The sequence below is a fragment of the Telmatherina bonti genome, assembly GCF_933228915.1.
Source record: "Telmatherina bonti genome assembly, chromosome: 20".
In the NCBI taxonomy this organism is placed as follows: Eukaryota; Metazoa; Chordata; class Actinopteri; order Atheriniformes; family Telmatherinidae; genus Telmatherina; species Telmatherina bonti.
Genome location: NC_136618.1, coordinates 17,980,790 through 18,006,549, shown reverse-complemented (window position 1 = coordinate 18,006,549; position 25,760 = coordinate 17,980,790). Strand labels below are relative to the sequence as shown.

The 25,760-nt window shown below is 37.8% G+C and overlaps 3 protein-coding genes across 5 annotated transcripts; all 3 read left to right on the top strand.

Moving 5' to 3' along the window:
• Nucleotides 1-886: 886 nt before the first annotated feature.
• LOC306770902 (xin actin-binding repeat-containing protein 1) lies at nucleotides 887-10,932 on the top strand. 3 transcript variants are annotated; one of them, XR_013771749.1, is made up of 7 exons: nucleotides 887-1,006; nucleotides 1,666-1,811; nucleotides 2,502-2,549; nucleotides 2,974-7,573; nucleotides 7,900-8,030; nucleotides 10,026-10,209; nucleotides 10,325-10,932. XR_013771749.1 is itself a non-coding variant. In XM_079259922.1 (5 exons), exons 4-5 carry the CDS (start codon nucleotides 2,974-2,976, stop codon nucleotides 7,917-7,919), a joined length of 4,620 nt encoding a protein of 1,539 aa, XP_079116048.1. In that variant the 5' UTR covers nucleotides 887-1,006; nucleotides 1,666-1,811; nucleotides 2,502-2,549; the 3' UTR covers nucleotides 7,920-8,045. The 3 variants fall into 3 exon arrangements, 2 of the variants coding, with proteins under 2 accessions (XP_079116048.1, XP_079116047.1); XM_079259922.1 differs by lacking the exons at nucleotides 10,026-10,209; nucleotides 10,325-10,932 and having other exon boundaries at nucleotides 7,900-8,045; XM_079259921.1 differs by lacking the exons at nucleotides 7,900-8,030; nucleotides 10,026-10,209; nucleotides 10,325-10,932 and having other exon boundaries at nucleotides 2,974-7,848.
• A 1,215-nt stretch (nucleotides 10,933-12,147) lies between these two features.
• On the top strand, nucleotides 12,148-16,876 carry LOC306770927 (solute carrier family 22 member 13-like; the record flags this gene model as incomplete). The annotated part of the gene is made up of 11 exons (XM_079259947.1): nucleotides 12,148-12,522; nucleotides 13,922-14,025; nucleotides 14,171-14,325; nucleotides 14,525-14,696; nucleotides 14,811-14,931; nucleotides 15,009-15,103; nucleotides 15,189-15,403; nucleotides 15,543-15,651; nucleotides 16,277-16,471; nucleotides 16,556-16,617; nucleotides 16,854-16,876. The coding sequence occupies 11 exons, from the start codon at nucleotides 12,148-12,150 to the stop codon at nucleotides 16,874-16,876; spliced, it is 1,626 nt and encodes a 541-aa protein (XP_079116073.1).
• A 4,567-nt stretch (nucleotides 16,877-21,443) lies between these two features.
• On the top strand, nucleotides 21,444-25,482 carry LOC306770926 (solute carrier family 22 member 13-like; the record flags this gene model as incomplete). The annotated part of the gene is made up of 9 exons (XM_079259946.1): nucleotides 21,444-21,818; nucleotides 21,927-22,030; nucleotides 22,266-22,375; nucleotides 22,784-22,955; nucleotides 23,636-23,753; nucleotides 24,388-24,482; nucleotides 24,681-24,751; nucleotides 24,861-24,969; nucleotides 25,284-25,482. 9 exons carry the CDS (start codon nucleotides 21,444-21,446, stop codon nucleotides 25,480-25,482), a joined length of 1,353 nt encoding a protein of 450 aa, XP_079116072.1.
• Between the last annotated feature and the right edge of the window lie 278 nt (nucleotides 25,483-25,760).

The following is a 25,760-nucleotide window of genomic DNA, read 5'->3' as shown; positions in this document are numbered from 1 at the left end:
CTTTTCAGTAAAACTTAGTTTTATTCAGAGGCTAACATATATAGACAACATTTCTCTAGCAGTCTCTTAAAGCCAAACTTGGGGGAGTTTTCATGTTTCAAATGTACATTTTAAATATCCATTTTCTGCTGTAGCAGTTTCAACATTATTTTTCACTGTGTAAAATAAAATGCACTTTCTCCTTGGGGTGAATACAACCGCACCATCATGCCGAAAAGCAAACTGTAAGTTTACTTAGTAGCAGTGCCGGTTTGTTATTTCTTTCCCCAGGTGATGAATCAGACCTCAGTGGAACGGGGAAAAACAATCGGGGGCATTGATTTTGAGAAAATAGCAGCATCTCAAGCTGGTGAGTTACACACAGTGTTTCCCTCTTCATGCATCACCAGTTATCAAAGTCTGCTCTGTGATGAACGGATCTTTGATCAATGCATTTTATAGTTTGCAAATGGAAATTTCATTGCCACTAAAAGCAAATAACAAAAATCCAAGAGATAAACTGCAAGCAATCATTATGAATATAAATGGATGCATCATCTGCACACTCGGGTCAAAATCCAGTTGATAAGGCCAAGAAATACTGCACTGCAGACAAAGGCTCAGGTAATAAAGAAACTGCAAATGGGATCAACTTCTCAAACAGGATTCAGTTGTGAAATGTGCACAAGACATTCAACAGTCAGATGAAATAAAACACAATCAAATGAAACAGTTTGTACGGTGACTGTGCAAAGAGCTGTGATTGACTCAGACTGGTGTAGGCACTCAGGCCACTTTCGAGTGGGACAAAAATAGCTGCCAGGCCTCAAGTCCTGAATAAGAGCTGGAATGGGGGGGGGGGGGGGTGAAGGGGTCAGCTGTCTCTGGTGCAGGGATGACACAGAAAGAGGGAGCAAACAGGAGAGGCACAGGCTTCGCTACAGGACTCAAACAAACAGGAAATAAGTCTCATTTCACACAGATCTGAAGCAGCTAAGAGGAAGGAACAGGGAATTATTCATTTTCTGTAAGTAAAGCTCAGTGTTCTGACTGCAGAGAATATACATGTTCTTGAAAAACTGACTAGTACTTAAAACAAACAAAGATTAAAATGCAAAAAACTGTGGCAATTTATTACATAGTATTTAGATCTGTAGTGTTAACACTCCTGGATTATATCCATCAATGTGATCATTCTGTCAAAATTAAAGAACGTAAAGGTGTTTGTTTACCTAAAAGATAGCAGCTACTTCCACTGATTTGCTACTGTTTCTCCATAAACAATTTTGCGATGCGTCTCTTGTTTATGTTGCAGTTCTGCCTTAGTCAACTGTAGCTGCAGCGACTCTCTTGTCCTTTAAATACAGCATGTGTGTCAGTGGAGTCAGGTATCTTTCCTGCTCTACCACAAGAGTACATTTATAACCCAACCACATGACAGCTGTTGCATATTACCTCAGGAAATGCTTTTACTGGGAACCCACACTGGTGCTCATTAATAGTTTGTTGACATAGACATGAACATACAGTTTAAGTCGCCTGTATTGGTTGTATTATTTCTCAGCTGATTACAGCCCTCATTTCGAAATAATCAACATGGATCAGCTACAGCCCTAAATAAAACTTACACCATAGTTCAATGTGCATCTTGATCCTTGCAAAATTGTTTGTGTGGTGTCTCGGCAGAGGACAAGAGAAGGTCGATCGCTGACTTCAGAGAGAACTCCTTCCTCCAAACCAAGGAGACCCTGTCTATCTCTGTCAAAGCCATATCTGCACTCTATTTGTCTAAAGTGACAAACCAGGAATCGACACGCAGTGTTTACAAGCCGGTAAAAATCTCTCTTCCTGTTACACACTGTTCCTTTTTCAGGTCAGACATAAAGGCTCATGAAAGATTATCTTTTAATTACTATTGGAATAATATTTATGTTCATTTATAACGCCGAATGCATCTTGTTTCTCAAAAAGGGGAGAATTATTTAAAAGATGCTATAGTTTAATTCAAGGTAGACAAGTGTTGGGCATAAAAAGCAGTTTAAATACAAAGCAAACATACTATGTTGACATGGAAACTGCTAAATGTTTCAGATATCGCAAGCTCACATTTTACAGTTATTGGTACAATCCTATATCCATAAAATGCTGTAAATTGATGAACAAAAACAGAAACGGAATAAATGAATTTACATATAATCAAAACCCTATAACTCTAAATCCTAGGTGTGAAAGTAAGCGTAAATGGTTGTTTGTCCTTCTGTGTTTGTCCTGCAATGGACTGGCGACCTGTCCAGGGTGCACCTTGCCTCTCGCCTGCTAAGTGCTGGGATAGGCTACAGCTTCCCTGCAACCATAAATTTGAATAATAAATGAATGAACAAACAAAAAAACAAACAAATGTATTGAAACCTCACATATAATTAGAAATGACAAATGTAAACAGTCCTTATAAAAAGAAATCAGGAAATAAAACTGTCTGTGTAACCATAACTTGATATGAATTCATTGTTATTTCCATCCAGGGGCCAGATCAGTCACGTGAATCTGGAAAAAGACTAAAACTCACAAAGGTAAAGCAGCATGCCACTAGATGGTTTGCATGATGATGTGGTTTTTGCGAATGTGTTATGCAGGCTTGAAATGCATTTTCACAACAACACAAACCTTTGCCATAGTGTCATGTTCCATATAACTCAAAAACAAAAATAAAGCATTCACCTGAGAGTAGCTTTGAAACAACTAAACAAATATTAATTGTCTCTGGCTCCACACAAACATGTTTGTGGCCACATTTGCAGTTGATGGTTGTATTGGAGTGTAGCTAACTCACTTAACCTGGCATGTGGAAAGCAAATCAGCCGGCATGAGTCAGAGGGTGAAACACTGGCCCCATTCCTGTAAGTACTCTGGCCATCCTGGAGCATGGTGTACGGTGGATAGATAACTACTGACAAAATGGATGAAATATTAAGAGCATTACTTTGTTCTTCTAAGATGGCAGAAGACTCCCAACAAAGGAAAGATGACCTCCCTCCACTTCCCTCAGAAAGTCATCAACCAGGACTGAAAGACGTCTCAGGGGCACATTCTCAGCAGTCAACACCACCCCAACTTTCCAAAGAAACGCTATATCAGCAACGGCAGAAATGTGAGCTGAGGCGGCTTCTGAAGCACACTCACCCAGAGCTGAAGATGCTGGATGATGTTGTGGATGAGGAGTTTGCTGAGGTTTTGAGCTCAGAAAGTGTGACAGCTGGTGAAACTGGATATGAGGGAGAGGTCCTTTCAAGACGCTTGATATTTGAGAACTGTGGTCTCAGCAACAAAGTCCCTCCTTTCAACCCCAAGATCCATCTGGCAAAGGGAGCAGTAGAAAGATGGGATATCAGTAAAACATCAGCTGTTTCTGAGACATCAAGAGCAGAGCCTCACACAGAGATGGACAAAGGGATCTTAGAGGATAATAAAGGTGTTGATTTAAGACTAGATCTTAACAGAGAGTGTGAGGATGAGATGATAAGAATAGATGTTCAGGCTACCAGAAGGATATTTGAGAATCAGTCTACACCAGATCAGAAAAAGTCTGGAGATGAAACAAAAGCAGTCAAAGCAGAAGGTAAACCATGTGAAGTGTCTTACAGAGAGAATCCAAGCAAAAGAGGCTGCATTGAATTGGAAAAACCACCTCAGATGCCTTGCATTACCGCTGTTGGTCAAAGTACTAAACATGACTTAGCTGGTCGCGAGGAGGCGTCTGCTCACAAAATACTCTTTGAGGAGGAATCTGAAAGCTTTTCTGATTCAGAAAAACACAGTGACATGATAAAAACAAGCGCAGCTCTTTTCAAAAACAACCCTTTCATTTCAGCAAACATGGAAAAAGAGCATTCCCGTGGGTGTACATCAAAAACCTCCAGTGAAGTAGAAGACCATCTGACTGCTAATGTAAAGAACAGAACCCATCTTTTTGAGTCAATGCCATTTGACAAGATCAGGCATCAGAACAAGGATGACATTGAAACGCTGGTGGAAAATATCAAGGAAACTTTGAATTTCCTTTACTGTGTTAACGTTATACATTCAGCTGGGGCAATCATTGAGGTGAATGAGACGATGATCGCCAAAAGGGCCAAATTCGTGCTGTCAGGGAGCGGGCCTGAGATAAGATTTGATGAGGTGGCTGAAGGTGGTGCACAAAACTTCATACTCCAGCTTCTACCGCGGTCAAACCTAAAACCTCAGATCACTTATTTAAAGGAGGATAGTAAAGAGTCTATGGAAGCCATGGTGGTGGATGTGCCGGTTCAACAGCATCACTTCAATACAAACAAAGACAGTGAGTTCAAAACTGCCAATGTGGCACAGCTTGTTGAGGATATTCTAAATCAAGATAATTCTCTCAGAAAAGGAGTTATCATTCAAGAAGATTCAAACAACTGTGCTGATGTCATTGTTTACTCCCTCTACAAGTATTTCGACAAGAAAGATGTGAAGAGTTACAGCCCTCCACAAGTTGTGGAGTATGGCCAAGCTGAGTCAGAAGATGCTGGCATGAGAACCAAAAGCAACCCTGATGAAGCTTCTCAAGACCAAACCCACCTTCTTGTGAGGCCTGAAATGAAAGGGAATGTAAAACTGTTCAAGAATTGTATCGAAAAGGGTGACTTGGAGTATTTAAAAACACTTCATGCTGAGCCAACAGTTCAAACACCTGAACTTCCTCAAAAGCAAACAGAGGCTGAGTGTGCTCATGAACAGAAAGGAGATCCTAATGGAGAAGTCAACACAGAGTGGGTCCCAGTGGATGTAAAGAGACTGAAAAACATGTTCTCTGGAGACAAAAGTCATATCCAGGAAAGTTGTGTCCATTCTGCCAAGATTCCCCACGTGTCCCATCGAAAAGGCCAGCCTTCTACAGAATGTAATACTGATGCATTCTCCCCTCAGCAGGTAAAAGATAGTGCCACAGAGTGTGGAGGCCAAGCAGTAGGGGTATGTAACTTCCAACATGTTGAAGCAGAAGATAAAAAGCTCCACCAGGCTGAGCTAGAAGAGGTTGTGGATAAAACAAATGAGATTTCTGACGTTCAAACTGTAATCCATAACCTCCAACAGACCACAATGGAGGCCAAATCATTTTGTCTTTCATTACAAGAGAAGCAAAAAACCCTTCCTCAAGAATCATCTGACAAATCCATTGTCTCAGTCAAAGCAGGTAATGTAACACATTCAAGAACCAAAGCAGTGTTACCTCAAGAAAAGTTGGACCAAACTGCAGAATCATCCTCAGAGTTGAAGTGGAACAAGTTCTCTTCAGCCTCAGATGTTCCTTTGGGACAGAAATGTGACCATGCAGAGGCACACCACAAAGACAGCAATTCTGAGAAAATGCAAACTGCAGACACTTGTAGTAAAGAGGGTGGAGACTGCACAGAGTTTGTCCAAGAACAAAATATTCAAACTTCCTCGGTGTCTGCACACAGTTCAGATGTAACACCTGGACAAGAAGAGGGTGAGGACGTTGTTTTACAGGGTTCTGTTCAAGCAGCGTTGAAGTCTTTGGAAAGATCCAATATTAATGTCACACAAGGAGATTTTAAAGCAGCTATGCTTTACAGAAACTCTAACAAATCTCATCGAGAAAGATCACAAAATGTGGATGCAATTTGTGCACAAAAGCCAAACACTGAGGAGTCTTGTCAAGTGGCTGAATCTGAATCAACTCAAGGATCACAAAGGCAAGAAGTGACTTCAGAAAATATAGGTGCCATTTCAAAGAAAAGCAAAAGACAGAGAGGTCCAAAACCAGCCATTCCAGCTAAGCCGAAACATTTGATGGTAAAACAGGAGGATAAGGAGAGCAATCAACAAGCACAGAGAAATCCTCCACACATTAGAAAGAATTTAAATGCAACCCAACTAAAAACTACGAGAACCAAAGAAACAACTCAGGTTCCTCAGTCATCACCAGAAACATCAGATTCATACATAGATGAATATAGGCAACACCTGCCAGTGCATCAACAAAGAAATCAGCCTTTGGATGAAGAAAAGCAGATGTTGAAGGAAGCGGAAGCCTCCTTAGAAAGTTGTCAAAAAGACAGAAGCACGATTACAGGACAACAGGAGATAAGTGCTGCACAAGAAGAGAAAACACCCCAGAATGCACAAGGAAGAGACAACGTGGGTGAAACAGATGAAAGTCCTGTGGATTTCCACAAAGCCTGCCAGAAATTTGGAGGTAAAAAGGCAACTGCAAAGAAAATGGCCCCAGCAAAGCCAAAAAGAGTAAAACTTGCTCAGACAAGTGACATCAACCCGCTACATTTACCTGAAGACAACACCAGGGCTGTTTTTGCAAAAGTGGATCCAAAATCAGAACAAAACATCGCTGATGCGTCATTTAACACCTGCGGAATAACTGTGGATGCCAAAAACGAGACTGAAAACATCATGAAGCAAGAAAGCAAAGTTGAAATGAGGGAAAAGAAAGTTCGGACAGAAACAGAGGACGAGCGCCGACAGCGACTTTCGGTCCACATGGACGAGATCATGAGAGGAAACATTACGGCGGCCATGGAAATTTTCGATAACCTGCGAAAGCAGGAGCAACTCCAGAGCATACTCAGTCGAGTTGAAGAAATCGAGCAGGAAACGAGTGAAGTAGATGTCAAGTCTCTGAGGAAGGTTTTTGAGGACGTCCCTGACTGGGTTGTGATCCCTGAGAAAAAGAAACCAAAGAAAAATAGAGCCAAAAACAAAGAGAAAAGCAAGTTATTGCCAAGAGACAGAGCTGAAAACAGTCCTTCAATGGCACATGTTTATGGAGATCTTGAGCGAGCTAGTGAGGAAATAATTAATCTTAAAGAGCAGACATTAGCTAGACTGATGGATATAGAGGAAGCGATTAAGAAGGCCCTTTATTCTGTGTCTACGCTGAAATCTGACTCGGATATTGCAGGTTTATCATGTCTGTTCAAAGAGTCCTTGGGGGCTGTGAAAGGGTCATCATCAAATGGGAATGTTAACAGAATAAGTACCAAGCAGACCAAGCAAATAAACACAACTGCAAAAGCTGTGCAAGGCGCAGGCATCGAAGTGCTTCATGCAAAACAGCAGCCAAGTCCGCCATCCTCACCGGCTTTCATTTCCATTCAATCAGCAGCGAGAAAAACAGATCAAACTGCAGCCCTACCTACGGAAACATCAATCTGCCCAGCGTGTCAGCAGAGTCCGAAACTGGAGGCGAAGTTTCGGACAACAAAGACGCTGACATGCAACAGTCCAGCTCAGAACAGAAAAACAGGCTCCGGAAGAGGAAGGCATAAACAAACCAGTAAGAGCCCGCTGAACTGTAACCGAGAGCTCAGCGTGCTGGAAGTGCAAACTGACAGTGAGGGGAACAGTATCGCTGAGACAAAAACAATTACGGAAAATTATGAGAGGACTGATAACTTTGGAAATCAGTTTTACTCCTCCAAAACCTCCACTCATGTGGATGCTCAGCCAGAAACCATGACAACAGCGAGTCAGGCCGTATTCAGTCCGTCAACATATCAGGTCACAGCTTATCCAGGGATTCAGCTGCCAGGAGGTCAGATGGATACCTATCATCCAAAGTAGATAAATGCTGACTGTGTATTAATATTTGCAATGTCATAATTTTATTTGCTGATAAATCATTTGCATTAGCTGTTTAAGTTTGCTCATTTATAAGTAAAGTTTTAGATTTTCAATAGTTTTTTTTTATTGTCATTATTATTTTGATATAGTTGTTTTTGTTGGAGTTGTGTTTTATTTGTCCCACGAAGTTCATTTACATGTCATTCATTCTTTTCTATGCATTTGTAATGAACGGTTGTTGTGAAAATATATATTTTTTGGTTTTAGTTAAGCTCAGTCTCATTTTTCTCTCATCAGTTTCAACAAACAAGCCATGAGATGTGCTCAGCCTGTCTGAAGCCAGTTTATCGGATGGAAAAAACTGGAGCAGACAAATACATTTTTCACAAAGCTTGCTTCTGCTGTAAAGTGTGCAAAAAAACATTAAGGTGGGATATTAGAAATGTCTACATAAAATCACCAGAAATAATAAGTGATTCTAACTATCTGATTTTTTTCATGATTTATTTCCATTTCTGTCTTTGCCAAAATAGATCATTTACTGTGCTATTTCTCTGATATATATATATATATATATATATATATATATATATATATATATATATATATATATATATATATATATATATATATATATATATATATATATTGTGCTAAAATGGAAAAGAAAATACTAGTCTATTTTTATAGAATAGTTCTATTCTTTAGAGAATATATATTTAATTAAACTAAAATGAGAAGTATTAAAACAGATGAAGTGTATCTGTACATGTGTGTAGAAGTAAAATATTGTACACAAAAAATGTGGCATTAATTTTTTGATAATTAATGCTTTAGAAGGTTAAACCATGAACAGATTATAGGCAGATAAGGATTTCAGCACAGCCTGACCATCATGGTAACAGTAAGACAAATGTTGGGGGCGTGGGCCTACTTAGGAAAATACATTAAACAAGACTTACAACAATTAAAACACAATGAAATATTAGTACAATATCAAAACAAAGAAAACTTACCAAGCCCCAGCATACAGCAGATCATGCAGGAAAGCAGTGGCACCAATCCTGTCTCCCATCAACCGTCTGTGAGAAGAATTGTTGTTGCTGACAGGTGAAAAGTGCCATTAGTTACTAGCAGAAGCTGGGTTTTTTGCGTGGTAATATCACAGTTTTATATATAAATCACCTTAAGAGAGTACTGATGGCCCATCACAAATGGCTGTCTGACCCTTAAACTCTGAAAACCTTTAGAATTTAAAACACCTGTTAATAGTTAATTTACAAGTTTGTTTGTTTTTTCCCATGCAAGTTGCTCTTCATGCCTATAAAACCAACTTCAAACCTTTTTCTATAGGTATAGTACCCAGACTTGACGTAACCAAAGAAACCAGATTCTTTAACAACTCATTGAGCAGCGATCCCCAAGCCTGATCCTCAAAGCCCACTATCCACCTGGTATTAGATGTTTCCCTGCTGCAACACCTGAATCAAATTAAATGGATCTCGGACAAGCTCTGCATAAGTCTGCTATTGAGCCTTTTATGAGGCAGGTGTATTGAAGTAGAGAAAAAAGTCTGCAGGACAGTGGACCCTTAGGACCAGAGTTGGGGATCCCTAATCTAGAGCACAGGTATTATGCTCTGGTCCTTGAGGGCCTGTATCCTGCAGGTTTCTGTTGTTTCCCTGCTACAACACTAACTGAACTTAATGGATCACTGTGAGAACTTGACAACAAGCTGTTGGATCCATTTGATTTGAATTAGTTGTGTTGGAGCAACAAAACAACAAAAACCTGCAGGATACCGGCCCTTAAGGACCTGATTTTGACTCCCCTACAGCTTCTATCTTCACCTTTCTGAAAGAAGCTCAGTTATTGATCTTGTTGTCTCAGTTCCATCCTATTCGATCAGCAACAAAGTAACAGAAGCGTCCCCACTCAGACATCCATACATGCCTGTTAAAAAAGAATTTCTCTGGTATCTCTGCCTTGTGACAACAAAAAACTGACGTTGCTTACACCACTCAGGGCAAAAAAATTAATGTTCAACATAACGGCTCTTCTTAATGTACAAAACCTGTGAAGCTTGAAAGTATACAATTTATACATATACATATATATATATATATATATATATATATATATATATATATATATATATATATATATATATATATATATATATATATATATGTATATACAATGAACGGTTGTTGTGAAAATATATATTTTTTGGTTTTAGCTAAGCTCAGTCTCATTTTTCTCTCATCAGTTTCAACAAACAAGCCATGAGATGTGCTCAGTTCATATATATATATATATATATATATATATATATATATATATATATATATGTAGATATTCAGTTTCTGACCTGAAAAATTGGGGGATTATTTAACTGATATGAAATATTTGTGTCTTTGTAGCATGTACAATTATGCACCTCTGAATGGTGAGTTCTACTGCATATTTCACTACCAACAACTGTTCAAACAAAAGGGGAATTATGATGAGGGCTTTGGATTCACTCAACACAAGAACAGATGGCTTTTGAGGAATACAGCCAGTAAGGTGAATGATGAATCCGATGCCTAAACATACAAAATAAACGTAAGTAGCATCAAGTAATGCTAAATGATTACTGTCAGTATTTGTTGTCAAATTTATGGTTAACCATTTTGGCATCATGAACTTTTAAAAACTTGTTCTGTGATTGTATCCTTAGGTTATCTGGTGACAAAACAGACCATGAAGCTGTGTTCAAGGCACCATAAAACTGTCAGCACTGTCCAACCTGTACATTGTGTTCATGTACTAGCTGGTAATAAATGTAAATACTACTAGATTGCAACTATGTTTGAAAGCTTGGAAACCATGTAGGCAACGTAATGACTGCAGATCAATCACTAAGTTTAATAAAATCTCAATGTGTTTTAATGGTTTACAATTCTAGCAATAAAATTGTTGTAAAGACTTTGTACAATAATTGGATACAAAGTCAAATTGAAAAAGTGGTTGTAAATGTGATTTGAACTGCATAGTCAAGAGGAATCAGACTTTTTTTTAACCTGTCCTGTCCAGCATTCTGACAGCAGAATGATGGTCTGGCTGCCTTGTTGCGGTGAACAAATTTGCTCTTCCGAGAAGAGCCTTTGCTTCCCTTGATTTTTTTATTTTTATTCTTTATTTTATTATTCATATCATAAATTTGTTGGATCAGACATTTAAATTAATGTACAATGGATCAAGTCACTGACATTATATGGATTTTCTTCATGTTTGAAACTTTCCCTGAGAAATATTTTATGTAATTTAATTGACTAGAAAAAAGAGGATTGTACAAAGAGAAACAAGAAAACAATAAACTCTCTACTTCCCTTCATTTGTTTAACTCCAAACTTTTGTAACATTATTGTCTTATTCTTTTTCCTGCTAAGATTCAGCACTGTTTCAAATTGGATTTGTTCCTTTGTTCTTTGTCCCTTCAAGTTTGTCATCCTCATTTTCTTAAAACACAACTCATATGTAATTTCCAGCCATTTTGACTTGTGTTTGTGTCGCCTATGCCCGCTCAAAACAACCACTAATCCAATAATCTGTTCAAGGTATTTCAATCGACAGCCTATCTCTATGGGGGAAGGGGGTCCTGACTTACTCAGTGGTATTGATCAAACATAGAAAACACGTTTATACTGCACTGTATCCCATACGCCTCTTCAGGAGACCCTCTGGTCAATGCCCTTACCCATCAAACGTGCATGGTTAGCTGTTTGCTCTGTGAAAAGCAAAATGTGGTCTCAGATTTGAACACTGGAAGCTACACAGTGAGCAATGTGAAAGTTTAAACAAACATCCAGATTAACTTGCAATGTGACTGTTCAGAAACAACTCAGTATGACGTCTGCAATGTGACGGGAAGCCTATGTGTGGCATTTGAATGACTTAGAAGGAAAAGAAAGAATTATTTACATAAAATACCCATAAATAGTAAAAATGATTTCATTTTAGATTAATGTTTCGTTGTTTAAAATGTTGCAGAGCAGTAAGCTGTTAGAAGGAGATGTGGTTGATCTGCGAATGCGGAAACAGTTGAGGATAGTTTGAATGACTTTTGTAGGGCTGGGAAAATCTGGTGTTTTGCTTTGTTGGGTAATTGTAAGGGTTTCTCATCGCACGTTTGTGTTATGTCAGAGAAGGTCAGCTGTGAAGAGAAAACAGCAGCTGATAAGAGCCTGATAAAATGTCTTTACAATGTTTGAAATCTTAATTCTAAACTCATCAAAAGAAGAACAGAAGAAATTGTTTTCTCATGACTCTTACTGACAGTATCAGTAAAAGACAATGAGTTTAGTTATTTTTGAAGGATCCTGATGAGTCATGTCTAACATTGTAATTAACGGTAGTTTGTTAGTAATTCTACGTGTCATAAAAGGTCAGCGATTCACAGATTAAACATTAACTTGGAGAGATGACTGTAAACTGCTGAGGTTTGCTTAAACCCACATCTCTGTGTTTCACGCTTCACTCTGACAACAGTCAGCCAGGAATATGAGCAACTTTGGGCAGATCCTGAAGGAGATTGGAGAGTTTGGTTTGTTTCAGAAACGCTTACTGCTTGCATTATGTACCACCAGCATTTTTACGGCTTTCGATGTGATCGGCCAGGTGTTCACCGGCATGAACTTCCCTAACCACTGTAACACTGACTGGATCTTGGTGCAAGGACCAAACCTGACAGATGAAAGAAAAATGAATCTCACCATTCCTGTAAACAGCAAGGGAAGGTTTGAAAGCTGTATAATGTTCAAGCCTGTGGATCTGAGTCTGGAAACAATAGAAAAGTATGGACTTAACCTCACAACAAAATGTACAAACGGATCAGATTTTGAGACATCCAAAGGCGCCTCCAGCATTGTTACTGAGGTAAGATGATATAGAATGACCAGTTATAGTATCATAGTGTTTTTTTCAAGCTGAACCTCATTACTCCATATGTCTGACTTCATCACAGCCAGACAGATGTGCTGGCATTACATCAACGGTCAGCAGAAAGGCATGTGATTAAGTTACAAAGTAGCTGCAGCTATCATGCTCCTTAAACTGGTTTGATGGGATTACAGAGAGAATTGCTTCACAGTTGGAAGAGATTGGCTCCAGTCATGTTGTGTAAATAAACAAACAGAAACTCTTCCAAATAATATTTATTTTCAGGTGTTAAAGAAAAAAAAAAAGAAAAGAAGATGAGGGTCTTTCTTTTTTTCTATACCTACTAACGCCAAATCAATATCACATGCAGGCTGGAGCCTGTCCCTGCTGTTAGGTAAGAGGTGGAGGTACATCCAGGACAGGCCACCAGTCCATCACAGCCAACCAAGACAATAAGCTGAATTAACTGAATTTAGATTTACCACGTACCCTTACATTTATGTTTTTTCACTGAGGGAGGAAGTTGGAGTACTAACTAAGAGAACACACACATGCAAAGTCCATAACAGAAAATCCTCAGCTCAGTTTTGAAGTTATTAAACAACACTAGAGGTGCAACTTATAACCTTCACACCACCATCATGCAGACTCCTGTGTGTGCTCTAAAAGTGTGTCCTTTCCAACTGATATCTTCCTGTCTTGTGACTAATTGAGAAGTCTTTAAATACAGACAGTTTCTAGTTTAACTGTTGGCTGAACTGCTCCGAGCTTTATCCCTGATATGATAAGTTGGGAATGGTAGAATGACAGAGTGACTCTCATACTGATAGTGTTTCATTCATACAGTAAAAGGCTGAAATAGTGTCAGTCTTTTAGGGACAGAGCTACTTCTTGTTCTGCACACCGGTTTGCATCACTTTGCTCCAGTCAGCCAAAAACAGGCCGTGTTCCCTGCTGCTAGTAAAAAAAAGACACAAGTGATTATTTCCAACTATGTGAAAAACCTACAATTCTCGCACTCAGTGAATTAGTCGCACAATCTGACACTGTAAGCAAAAAATTACCTTGTCCAAACAATTAATATTTCTACAAGTTTTTCCAGTGCCAAAACCTCCTTTTGCAGATATGCAGAGAAAAAATTGCCTTTTTCAAAAGTGGACACAAGCTTGTGTTTGGTTTTCCAATTATATTCCAGATCTCCATCCAGGCATGAGCGGCTGCTGCTGGTTCCTTCAAATTATATAACACAGATTCTCTGACTTCACTTCTTAAAGGTTAAAGGTGGTCATGCAGATTCAGTGCAAAAATTTGGAATCTGCATCCATGCAAAGGTGTTGCTTAAAGTTTATTAATTAATTTCTGCCTTTTATTTGTACTTTCCTCTTCCTGTTGTCAGTTTGACCTGGTGTGTGACAGGAGCAGCTTTATTGAAGCATCACAGTCCATCTACATGGCCGGGTTACTGGTTGGAGCATTTGTGCTGGGACAGATGGCTGACAGGTACAGGAAACCAGCTTGATGTAACTGAATGAAGTCATTCATTATGACTATATATATATATATATATATATATATATATATATATATATATATATATATATATATATATAATTTTAAATATCAACATTTCTGTCTGTAACTGCAGGCTCGGTCGACGCTTCGTGGTCCTGCTTTCACTCCTTGTCCTGCTGGTGTTCGGTGTTGGAACTGCTTTCTCACCCAATGTCTACGTTTACATCACTCTCAAATTTTTTTGTGGCATCTCCATTTCTGGTATTATTGCCAATGCATTTGTTATAGGTAGGTACAGTGTTCACAGCTGAACTTGTTGCCATCACAAGCCACAGCATGCACTCTATCCTTGCATTAAGAAAACAGGAATTATATTAAGCAGATATGGAGACGTAATAGAAATCAGCTTTAAATTTTTTTGTCAAATCTATCTTGTATGACATTTAAAGTAAATAAAAACTTTCTTTTTGTGCTTTTGCTGTTCAAGGTGGAGAATGGAGTGATTCCTCAAAGTTTGCTCTCTGCACCATTATCTGCCATGCTTTTTATCCACTTGGGCTGATGATATTGTCTGGTGTTGCATATTTGATCCGCAACTGGCGGATCCTGCAGCTGGTGCTCTTCAGTCCTCTTGTCCTTGTTCTGGGAATATTTTACTGGTAGGCAGCCACTCTGGCCACATCAGATGCTTGATACCAAAATCATTGCCCCAGAAAAAATAAATGCAACATGTATATTACAGTTTTGTGATTTTAGGGTTATCTGTCAACTAGGATTCTTCCAGAGTCAGCTCGCTGGCTTATTACTCAGGGAAGGAAGAAGGAGGCCATAAAAGCAGTGAGGAGAGCAGCTAAAGTGAACAAGAGAGATGTACCAGAAGAACTACTAGAAAAAGTGAGTTGCATCAAACACAACTAAATCACAGACAGTAGAGGACCATCACTTATTAACGACACCCTTGAATTCTTTAGCTGGAAATGGAGGGAACAACCAACAAAGGAACCATGCTGGACATTTTCAGACTGTCATACCTGAGAAAACGTGCAATAATAATGAGCTCGGTCTGGTGAGCATTCATTTCCTTCATAAGCTGCTGCCACACATACACCATTATGTGTGGTTTGAATGAAGATTTTGCATCCGCTCAACAGGTTTGCGACGAGTCTGATGTATTATGGACTGAGCCTCAATGTTGGCAACTTTGGGCTGGATATTTACCTCACGCAGTTCATCTTTGGCGCAGTCGAATTTCCAGCACGGCTGGGCATTTTGCCTCTCCTCCAACACTTTGGAAGAAAAGTTTGTCAAGGAGGGGTGCTGTTGTTTGGAGGTTTCACTTGTCTCGGGATCCTGGTTATACCAAGAGGTGATTTATTCTCTTTCATCTAACATGAGGATATAATTTTGTTTTCTTTGCTTGATAACAGGAAACCTAAAAATACTGTAGCACTTCTTTTTTTTTTCCAAGTTTGACTGAGAAATATGCATTTTGCTTTGTTTCTTAGAGCTTCCCATTGTGGTGACAGTCATAGCAGTACTGGGTAAATTTGCTGCCACTGCAAGCTTTGCCACAGTCTATGTTTATACTGCAGAATTGTACCCCACCATTATCAGGTAAGACACGAGAGTACTAAAAAAAAAGGTTTATGTAAAATGTCAACAGATAGCATAGTTTCCAACATAGTCTCACAGCAGAAGATCAAACAGTCCTGTAAATCAAATCTATTCATTCTTATCCAAGTTTCTATTTTTATGGTGCACAATTAGTCCTCTGCAGAGTAACATGTTTGCAATGTTGTCACATTTAGAATGACGCATCCCATTTAATATTTCACTAAGTCTACATAGGGATATTACAAGGGTTTGGAGGGTGATTAACTTAACTTAAAATGTCATTATTGGAATCCATCGTTGTTTCCTTTAGTGTTTTCTACCCCTTTTTCATCAAAGTTTTTCTAATTTCAAACCACTTTGTTCAGGTTAAATATAAAAAAATTACTAAAAACTGAGCCTTTAGAACCCACCCTGTAAAAACTATTAATCACACTTTATTTTATATGCACAGAAATATACTTTCTATTAAACTACATAATAATAACATTTTGCTAAACAGCATTTGATGCAGATGTCTTATTCATTAACATGAATTTACATGAGTGTTGAATTGCTTTCTGTGAGAGGGTATTCTCCCCAGTTACATGCAGTGAAATAGCTGAAGGTTTCTTTTCTCTGCTGGCAGGCAGAATGGTGTAGGTCTGAACTCCATGTGTGCCCGTGTGGCGGGAATCCTTGCGCCTCTGATCCGACTCCTAGATGTTTACCATCACTCCATCCCCATGGTGATCTACGGCACTGTCCCCATCATCGCCGGGGGTCTTTGTATTCTACTGCCTGAAACTCGTAATGCTGAACTTCAAGACCTAGCAGAAATTATGTGAGTTTTCGAGTCATTTTGTGCAGAGAAAGCAAAACGAAAACAAAGGAAATGTAAAACTTTTTGTCTTGTTCACAATTTCAGAAAGCCTACAGAAGAAACTGCTGAGAAGGGATCGTCCGCTCTGGAAAGCACACCAGAAAAGAGTACAAAAATGTGATTACATTTACTATTGTGCTTCGTCACATGCACCAGTTACTGCCATTTGTATGCAGCAAAGTTTTATCATCTGTATGTATCACATCACATTTTATGTTTAGCTTTTCTGTTATATTTTACATTTTTGCCACTCCTACAAAAGTTGTATGCCGTTATGAAACATGGAATCTGTCTGTATAAAATTCTGTATGAGCTGTGAATTTGCTGTGCACTCTGTTTAAAGGCACAGTGTGGAGGAATGACTGAAATCTAGTAATAAAGATAGACATAGAAATGTCTCCAAAGGCCAAGCACAGTTGTGAAGGGACAGTAGTTGTCAGTGACAAAAAGATTTTTCAGGGGCCGAAATCTTCAGGCGTGGTGATGACATGATGACAGCACTGCAGGTAAAAACCTAAGCATTGTGTACTGTGTTCTGCTATGTGCCTTGTAAAGCACATATCCCAAACACACCTATCAAACAACGCTTGAAATGCAGTTTTAGAGCTCAGAGGGTTGTTTGTCCATTCAGAAACACCACAGTGAAAATAGTGGCACAAATATGGCAGCTTCAATCTATGTGGACATTTAGAAAGTAAATATGAATGCCTTATTGTAAGAAAAATGAAAACAAAGTTGTTTTTAGTAAAGTGATGAGATACCACCAGAAATGCTGTTTGTTTGTTTTTCATTTTGTTTGTTTTGTCCTTTAATTCTGTTATACATTGATACTGTAAATGGTCTTCCTTGTTTTATGTTAGATATCAGCCAATGTGTTTTTTTCCCCTATAAACTATACACTGAAAGAAAGCCTCACCAAACAGCAGCAAGTGACAAGATGTATGTATCATTTCATTTGGCTCATATTATCACCACTTTAAATAAGCAAATAACTTAAATTTCCTTTTTTCCCCCTTCACATTCATACACATGTCATCAAGATAATAATAAAAAATAAAAGAGATTTTTGACATTTCATTTATGGGTCTTTTTTTGTCTGAATGAGATCTTTTGGTCATTTGTAGGATATGTCAATACAACCCAAACTGTCAGTACAATGTGAAATCTGAAGGTAAAAAGAGACTAATTACATTTATAAACCGGACATATTAATGTTACATTAGTTAATACAGAGATTTTTACCTCGTTGGATTGAAAACCTACCAAAGTGCCATGATTTATATTACCATGAATTCCATACAAAATCATAGTGTGTAACTAACTATTTTGGTAAATTATAGAGGTTTTCTAGTCATTTTACATCCCATCCAGGTGACTTACAATCAAGTATGAAAATTTAAAGATCATGCCAAGACTCTATAAGGTAAATCCACAATAAATTTATTGTATAAACCCAATTTCTGATCATTTTTATAAAAGAAAAAAAAAGATTACAATGAAAACTATTTTGCCAAGATAAGTCCATTTTTACATCAAAATGATTATGGAGCCACATTAGGTCAACCTTTCAGCCAAGAAGATTTCAGTCTGAAAGAAACAAAAGTAATGAAATGATGTTACCAAATGATGTCAACAAATGGTAACCTGATAAACTAATGATACAAAGCTACTCAGTGTCAAGTATTCAACTGACTTTTACGAATTGATTCAGCCTTCGCAACATTTAAACACTTGAGCTCTGTATGACTCATTTTACTGCTTGACACTCCTGCTTAATCACATGACTTCCATAAACTTGACCCAGCAGCCTGCCTTATCCCCAGCCTTCATCTTTATCTAAACTTAACCTTAAAACATGTCTTCAGCTTAGCATTTAACAAATTGGGTGTGTAGGCTTACGTTGAATTTCACTGGTGCTTACAAGCTGATTTTTACAATTTAGTGACATAACTATATCTCACGTGTAATACTCATGTGATACTTATGGTTGCATTAAATCACGGTTAGTTTAAAAATGAGTCATTTGCTCGAGGGTTTAGAGAGGATAGCATGTCAACTAAAGTTGGATTGGTGGCTTGATATTTGTTAACTGCTGCTGATGCTAAAGTGGCCAAAACGAGTGTCCATAAGATGCTGTTTATTGGGGAACACCTTGCATCTCAGTTTACACTTGTGTTTTAGTGTGTGTATAAACGGCTTGGGAATGCTAAGTACTAGTCCACATACAAAAAATCCAGTCAATACAAACATGTATGTCAGAGCACATGACCTTAATTTGTTTGTCCATATTACACTGCACTTCATTCATGATGGTTTTTAGTGAAACTAATGTCAACTGAGCTGATGAGGAGTTGGGAAAGGATCCAAATCGAGCCCAAACCCAAATGACAGTCATAAAAATATGAACATGAAATGCATGTTAAATATTCTTTAATACATTTATTTAATCTGAATAGTTTTCTTTAGGTTATTTAACAATAACATGATGGAGCTTCATCAAACTACTGAAAGCCTGGCTATCATATAATGTAAGAATGTGATTTAAATTGTCTTCTTCTTGATTTCCAGTCTTCTTCTTACCTCTGTTATACCACTAGGAAATTTTGTTTCATGTTTTCATAAATAATCCTTTGATGTTCCTCCTCTTATCACTATCTCTGTACTCAATCAGATCAATCAGTCATTATTACCTGGTATGTTACTGTTAGAGAAAAATCTCCCAATGAACAATGACAACAGACACTCAGATCAGTGAGAAGGTATAAAAGTTTTACTTGCTGCAAGGAGTTCACACAAGCAAGCAGACCAAGTGACCCCAGCCTGTGGACAAGGTGAACCCACAATCAATTTAGGATTACACCCTTATATACTTTTCCTTCCCCCAACCCCATCTGGGAACATCATCATCACAGTTCTTGGTGTAGGACCCCTAGAGTGAGGTTTGTGACGCCAATCTCCAGCAGGGTGTTAATGTCCTTTGTAGATGTTTGCATTTCCAGAGACACTTTGAAGTAGATAAGAACTTCTCTACATAAACATTATTCTGACACTCTGTCCTCTGCAGAGGCTCACAATACCATAATTACAAGATTTTTCCAAGTTACACCCAAAAGAAGCCTCATGGCCTGTTTGTTTATATTAACATGATCTAGAACCACATTAAAAACTATGTACTCTCTTGAATTTTTTAAAGAAAGTGTCAAAATGGCTTTCATTAAGATGACAATAGTAAAATACAAAGGATTTTGGTCCTATATAATATGGTATTTAATCTTAACCACATCATTTTGATCTCTTGTCTCTTTGCTGGGCCTTTTCTCAGAGTTTCTCAGCGTTGCATTTAACAAAAACAAATCTCATTGCAGACTTGAGTATATAATATTTTTTTTTAAATGTTTTGGACTGGTTTAAGTTACACGATTCAGTTTGTACATGTGATGTGTCCTTGCTATATGGTTGGTTGTGGTATTCCACAGGGTGCTGAACTGAGACCACTGCTGTCCTCTTCATACATGTTTATTTCAGGCAACATTCTTAGGTAATTTGCAATAAATTTCTCTCATGTTGATGATACTCAAATATATCAAATAAACTTGAGTAAACTCATCAGCTCCTGAAGGAAAAGGCTTGTCTTGGAGAAACAGGGGCCCAAATGGCATCTCTTTTAGTTGTTTTTATCCTTTGAATTCACCCCCAAACAAAAGACATTGTTTGTCTCCGAATATATTAGATAGTCAAGCACCTACAGTAATACTGTGAAGCCAATGCCATTGCTTTCAGTATAATGTTGAGGAACGAAAAGCTTACTGCTGATGCTGTGAAACTGTTCCAAGCATTTAATACATCAGTTAGATTACATTGTATCTTGGCGAATGATTCACATAAAATGTTCCATGTTCCAGAGTCCTGCAGCCACAGCACTGACTGGACACACAAAGTGAGATCCCATTTACCTTCATTTAGCCACAGGAGCTCAAAGTAAAATTCACATTGAATCTAAAATAACTTCTATGATGAACAAACCCAGAGCCGGCTCTTGCAGTAGATCATATAGACACATCATGGGGGGGGACTGCAGTGAGACGTCAAAAAGTAAAAGAAGGAATAATAAATATCAGCAAAAGAAAATATCCTCCAGGCGACCTTTCCTCGTGCTCATTTTGGAAAAAAAAAAAAAAAAATAGGTACAGAGAGTTGTTAACAATACACCTTCTCGTTGATTTTCTTTTGATTGATCTGGCTGGAACCTGTCCTGAGACAAATTGTGGGACGAGTTATAGTGGGACGCATCTCAAGTAAGGTTGATACTGACTGAGATAAACAGGAGAATACAGTGTTTTTTGGTGGATTCAGGAGCAAGATCTTTTCCATGTCTTTGAAAACTTGAAAAAGCCTTATTGTTTATGTAACATTCTGCTTTCACAGCTGTTTTAATCTTTACATCTTACTGTAAATCACGTTTATCAAAGCTGTTAATCTTTAAATCTTACATCTTGTTTTACTTTGTCCTTGTTCGTTTCCAAGTTTTGCGCCTGGAAGCACTTCAGTTTCTACCTCTACTTAATAGTGTATGCACAAAACTAAGTTAGGTGGGTTTTGAAAATGGTACATTAGTTTTTACTGTATTGGAATCAAATATGAAAATAAGTGATTAATTTGTCTTTTTTATCATTTCCTCTGTGCTTATTTTAAACTGTAATCGGATTGAAAAAATATTATTGCTATTTTATGAACTGGGCTGATATATTTTATCATTGGTACAACAATGGTTATAGCTGTGGTTTCCTACTAAAAGATTAAGGCAAATACAATAGCTAACTGAATTATGCTTGGTTAAATATTAATTACTCAGATAAATTACAGGGATCTATTTTGGGTGTTTTCTCTCACACATATTAATGGCAAGCCTCTGCAAGTTCGGACACATCTAAAAATGAGCAACTTTGGGCAGATTCTGAGGGAGATTGGCGAGTTTGGTTTGTTTCAGAAGCGGTTACTGCTTGCATTATGCATTCCCAGCATATTGATAGCTTTTGATATCCTCGGCCAGGTGTTTACCGGCATGAGCTTCCCTCACAACTGTAACACTGACTGGATCTTGGAGATTGAACCAAACCTGACAGATGAGAGGCAAAGAAATCTCACCATCCCGGTGGATGTTGATGGAAAGTTTGAAAACTGTGAAATGTTCACACCTGTGGACCTGGATTTGGAGACCATTGAAGAGTATGGCATTAACAGTACAACAGGATGCATCAGTGGCTGGGACTTTGGGACTGGGCCTGGTGTTTCCAGCATTGTGACAGAGGTAAAAAAAAAAAAAAAAAGAAAAAGGATTTTTGTGAAATGTTCTGTGCTTTTGTTACAGTAAACATGTTTATGTCCCTTCTTCCATGTCGACTGTTTTTGTTTACAGTTTGTCCTGGTTTGTAACAATCGTGGTTTGACTGAGGTGTCCCAGTCGATCTTCATGGCAGGTCTTCTGGTTGGATGTTTGGTGTTTGGGCCCATTTCTGATCGGTAATAATACACCCACCTTTCTGCGTTTTTTTCTCTTGTGTGTTTTTCTCACATTTCACCTCAAAACAACATGCTTCACCATTGGGTCTGACTTTACAAACAGAACAAATAATACTGGTTTACTGAGGATTCAAACTCTGTTCATAAAGTACATACCGAGAAAAATCAACTGGGATATAAATGCAATGTTTCTACAATATTAAATGCATTTAATCTGAAACTGTCCTCTTTCTAGGTTTGGCCGGCGGTTTGCAATCCTGCTGTCAGTTCTGCTCCAGATGTTGTTTGCTGTGACCACTGCCTTTTCACCAAACATTTATGTTTATATGGTTCTCAAATTCTTAAGTGGGTTTTCAAATACTATCATAATGACCACATCTGTGATGGGTATGACAATTCTCCTTGTTTTTTTGTTGATTTTTTTTTCTTTTCTTTTCTTTTTGTCTGCCAGAAGTATTGAATATTAATCTATAATCATTCCGTATTTATTATAATTTTTTTCTTTTTCTTTATTTCTTACTGTTGTGTGGCAAAGTTTGAATATCATTTTTGCAACAAAAATTTAGATACTAAAAAATTAAGTGAATAGAAAGGGAGCTAATTTTCAAAAGCCCAAAATTTAAAATAAAAACTACTTAAACATATTCAATCCAATTTTTCAGTTCATATAACATTTTCTTTTTCATGTCTCAGACTGAAGAATGTGTAATCAGCTGCTATGAAACTAAACACTAATCCTGTCCTGTGTTGCAGGGGTGGAATGGACTGATCCGTCAAAGTCTGCTTTTTGCACCATATCCATCATAGTTTTCTTTTCACTTGGACAAATTCTGTTATCTGGCATTGCCTATTTATTTAAAAACTGGAGGATCCTACAACTGGTGCTTTTCAGTCCTCTGGTTGTTGTTCTGGCGGCCATGTACTGGTAAGTAGACACTGTTATGAAATAATAGTGACACATTTTCCATGGGTTATTTAGGACTGCAGTAAAGGGGTGGCTAGGGTTGACCATGACCACAACCTACCTAAACCTGGTAATCTCAGGCAACTGATAAGAAATTATTCATGTAGGCCAACTTAGAACAGGAGTTGCAGCTAGAAAAATCTTTTGTATTATTAAATCACACTTTATGCAAGGAAAGCATGATTTAACGATAGAATAAGAAATTAAAGGACCATAAAAACAGAAACAATGTTGATGGATGAAAAGAAAAACTTCCCAGCCCTCAGTTTCACACTGTGAATAGGCCTGATGGACATTAGACATAAATTTAATTTAACAGAATGTAAAGAAAACTGTATTTAATGAGCTGGATTACAGATAACATGAAGATCAACCATACAATAAAATAGATAATTAATAAATTAATAAATGAGTAAATAAATTCGCTCATGCAATTTCAGTTTTCATACCTCTCATGACTTTAATCAGTAATTCAGTGAGTGTAAGATTAGAAATAAGTCCAGCTAATTTTTAAAACAAGAAACAAGCTTTTCTACGCCACCCTGATGGCCACAGCCTGGCCACTCCATTTCTGGCTCTTTTCCTGATGCTTCCTCCCCAAAACTCTGCTGGAAAGGTCGTGACTGAACTTGTTTTAACAGGTTTCTCCCAGAGTCAGCACGCTGGCTCGTGACGCAGGGCAGGATGGAAGAAGCTCGAAAGGAGCTCAAACGGGCCACCAGAGTCAATGGAACTGAAGTCCCCAAAGATTTGATGGAGGTGAAAAATTCTACAAACCAGTCATGCAAACAATGAAGTGCCCTTTCTTTCAGTTTTAAGCACAAAATTAATTAATGCAAATAAGTAAATAACATATTACGCTGTGTCCTTACTGAGCCAAATTGCAGAAGCGTGTACTGTACATGTAAATTTACATGTAAATCCAGTGACAAACAAAACGTGTCTGTTTACCTTCTAATCCTTTTGGAAACAGTGACTGATATTTGTTTTCAGCTGACTTTGTTTCTAATTTGTTTCAAAATCAAAAGGACATGGTACACCTTATATACTGATCTCATAGATCTGTCAGTCTATGTATGTAACTTTTTCTTTATGTTTTATTTATGGCCTCTGTGTGTTTTGGTTTAAGTTACATGTACAGTATCACACATATAGTATCACACAGTATCATTTATGGTATCTGTGGATTATTAGCATACAGATTTTTAAATCCTGTCCCATTTAGATTAATAATTAATCAGTTATTCACGTATAAAGCATCTAACTACTTACTACTATCAACACATTTTTTATTGTATCCCCGTAGTTGAAATCCAGAGGTTAAAAATGTTTGTACCTTGTTTTTCACAGCAGCGTGACACCTTGTTTTGCAACTTGTCTTTTGCTTGTTCAGGTTAAAATGGAGAGCACACCAGACAGAGGGAACATGATAGACATCTTCCGAATACCATACTTGAGAAAGCACACTGCAATAATGGGCTTTAACTGGTGTGTCAACTTGAGCTAAGAAAATGTTCACAAGCTTGTCTTTTATGACTTCACATATGTATATATAACTAAACGCTACCTCTGATTCTAGGTTTGCTGCAAGCATTCTGTTCTATGGACTCAGCCTGAATGTTGGCAGCTTTGGCTTAAATATCTACCAAACATAAGCAGCTAGAGTCTGATTCAACGCTTTGGAAGGAGAAAATGTGAAGCCTGTTTTCTTTTCTTTGGTGGGGCTTCATGTCTATTAGTCCTTGCAGTTCCAAAAGGTATATTTCCAAATATTGAACATGTTTTTATTTATTTAAGTTCATTTTGAAAAGTTACGGCGACACTATTCCATTTTGTCAATTTGTTTTTGGTGTCATTACCTTTCAGATCTATCTGTAGTGGTGACAATCATAGCTGTACTGGAGAAATTTGCTGCGACAGCTGCTTTTAGTACAGCTTATGTATACACAGCAGAGTTATATCCAACCATTTTAAGGTAATGGATCTCTTTTATGTCCTCCTTGTAAACATAAAATCCATTTTAAATAGCATCTTTATATGTATATGTTGCTACTTCTCTTGTGGGCAACACAGTGATGTAATAGGTGAGTTTTCAGCATGTGTTCCTGATTTAGAAACACATTGCATTATGAAAATATTTAGTTGTCGCCTGTAATTCTGCAGTAAAGTCAAAACAGTAAATATGATATGAATTTAATGTATTTTTACTTAACAGTCATGCTGTAATTTACAGGTTTTAATATTAAGCGTCACCCAAACCAGTTCAGTCCTGACTGTGCATTCTTACAGGCATACCGGTGTGGGTCTGAACTCTATGTGTGCTCGTGTGGCGGGCATCCTCGCACCACTGATCAGGTTCCTGGAGGTGTACCATTACACTGTTCCCATGCTAATATATGGCATCATTCCCACTGCTGCTGGTGATTTCTGTCTGCTGCTGCCTGAAACCCTCAATGTTGAACTTGAGGACCACACAGAGCACAAGTAAACTTATTTTTAAAAAATCTATCTAGATGCAATTGTCACCATTTTATATATTAATGTTGTTGTGTTTGCTCTTCTTTTCCAAATTTAGAAAACCAAACAATGAACCAGAGGAGGACAGATGCTGTGCTAAGCAAGTCATCACAGACCAACTATAAATTGCAGTAAAATCCTGAATGTCTGTATTTATTTATTTTCAGGTTTTGAAATTATGAGATGAAATAAAATGCTTGCATATATTATTTTTACTTTAACAATGATTATCACTTAAATAGTTTTATT

Excerpts from the sequence above, each read along its gene's own strand:
- LOC306770902 (XM_079259921.1), top strand. The coding sequence starts at position 2,974 with ATGGCAGAAGACTCCCAACAAAGGAAAGATGACCTCCCTCCACTTCCC.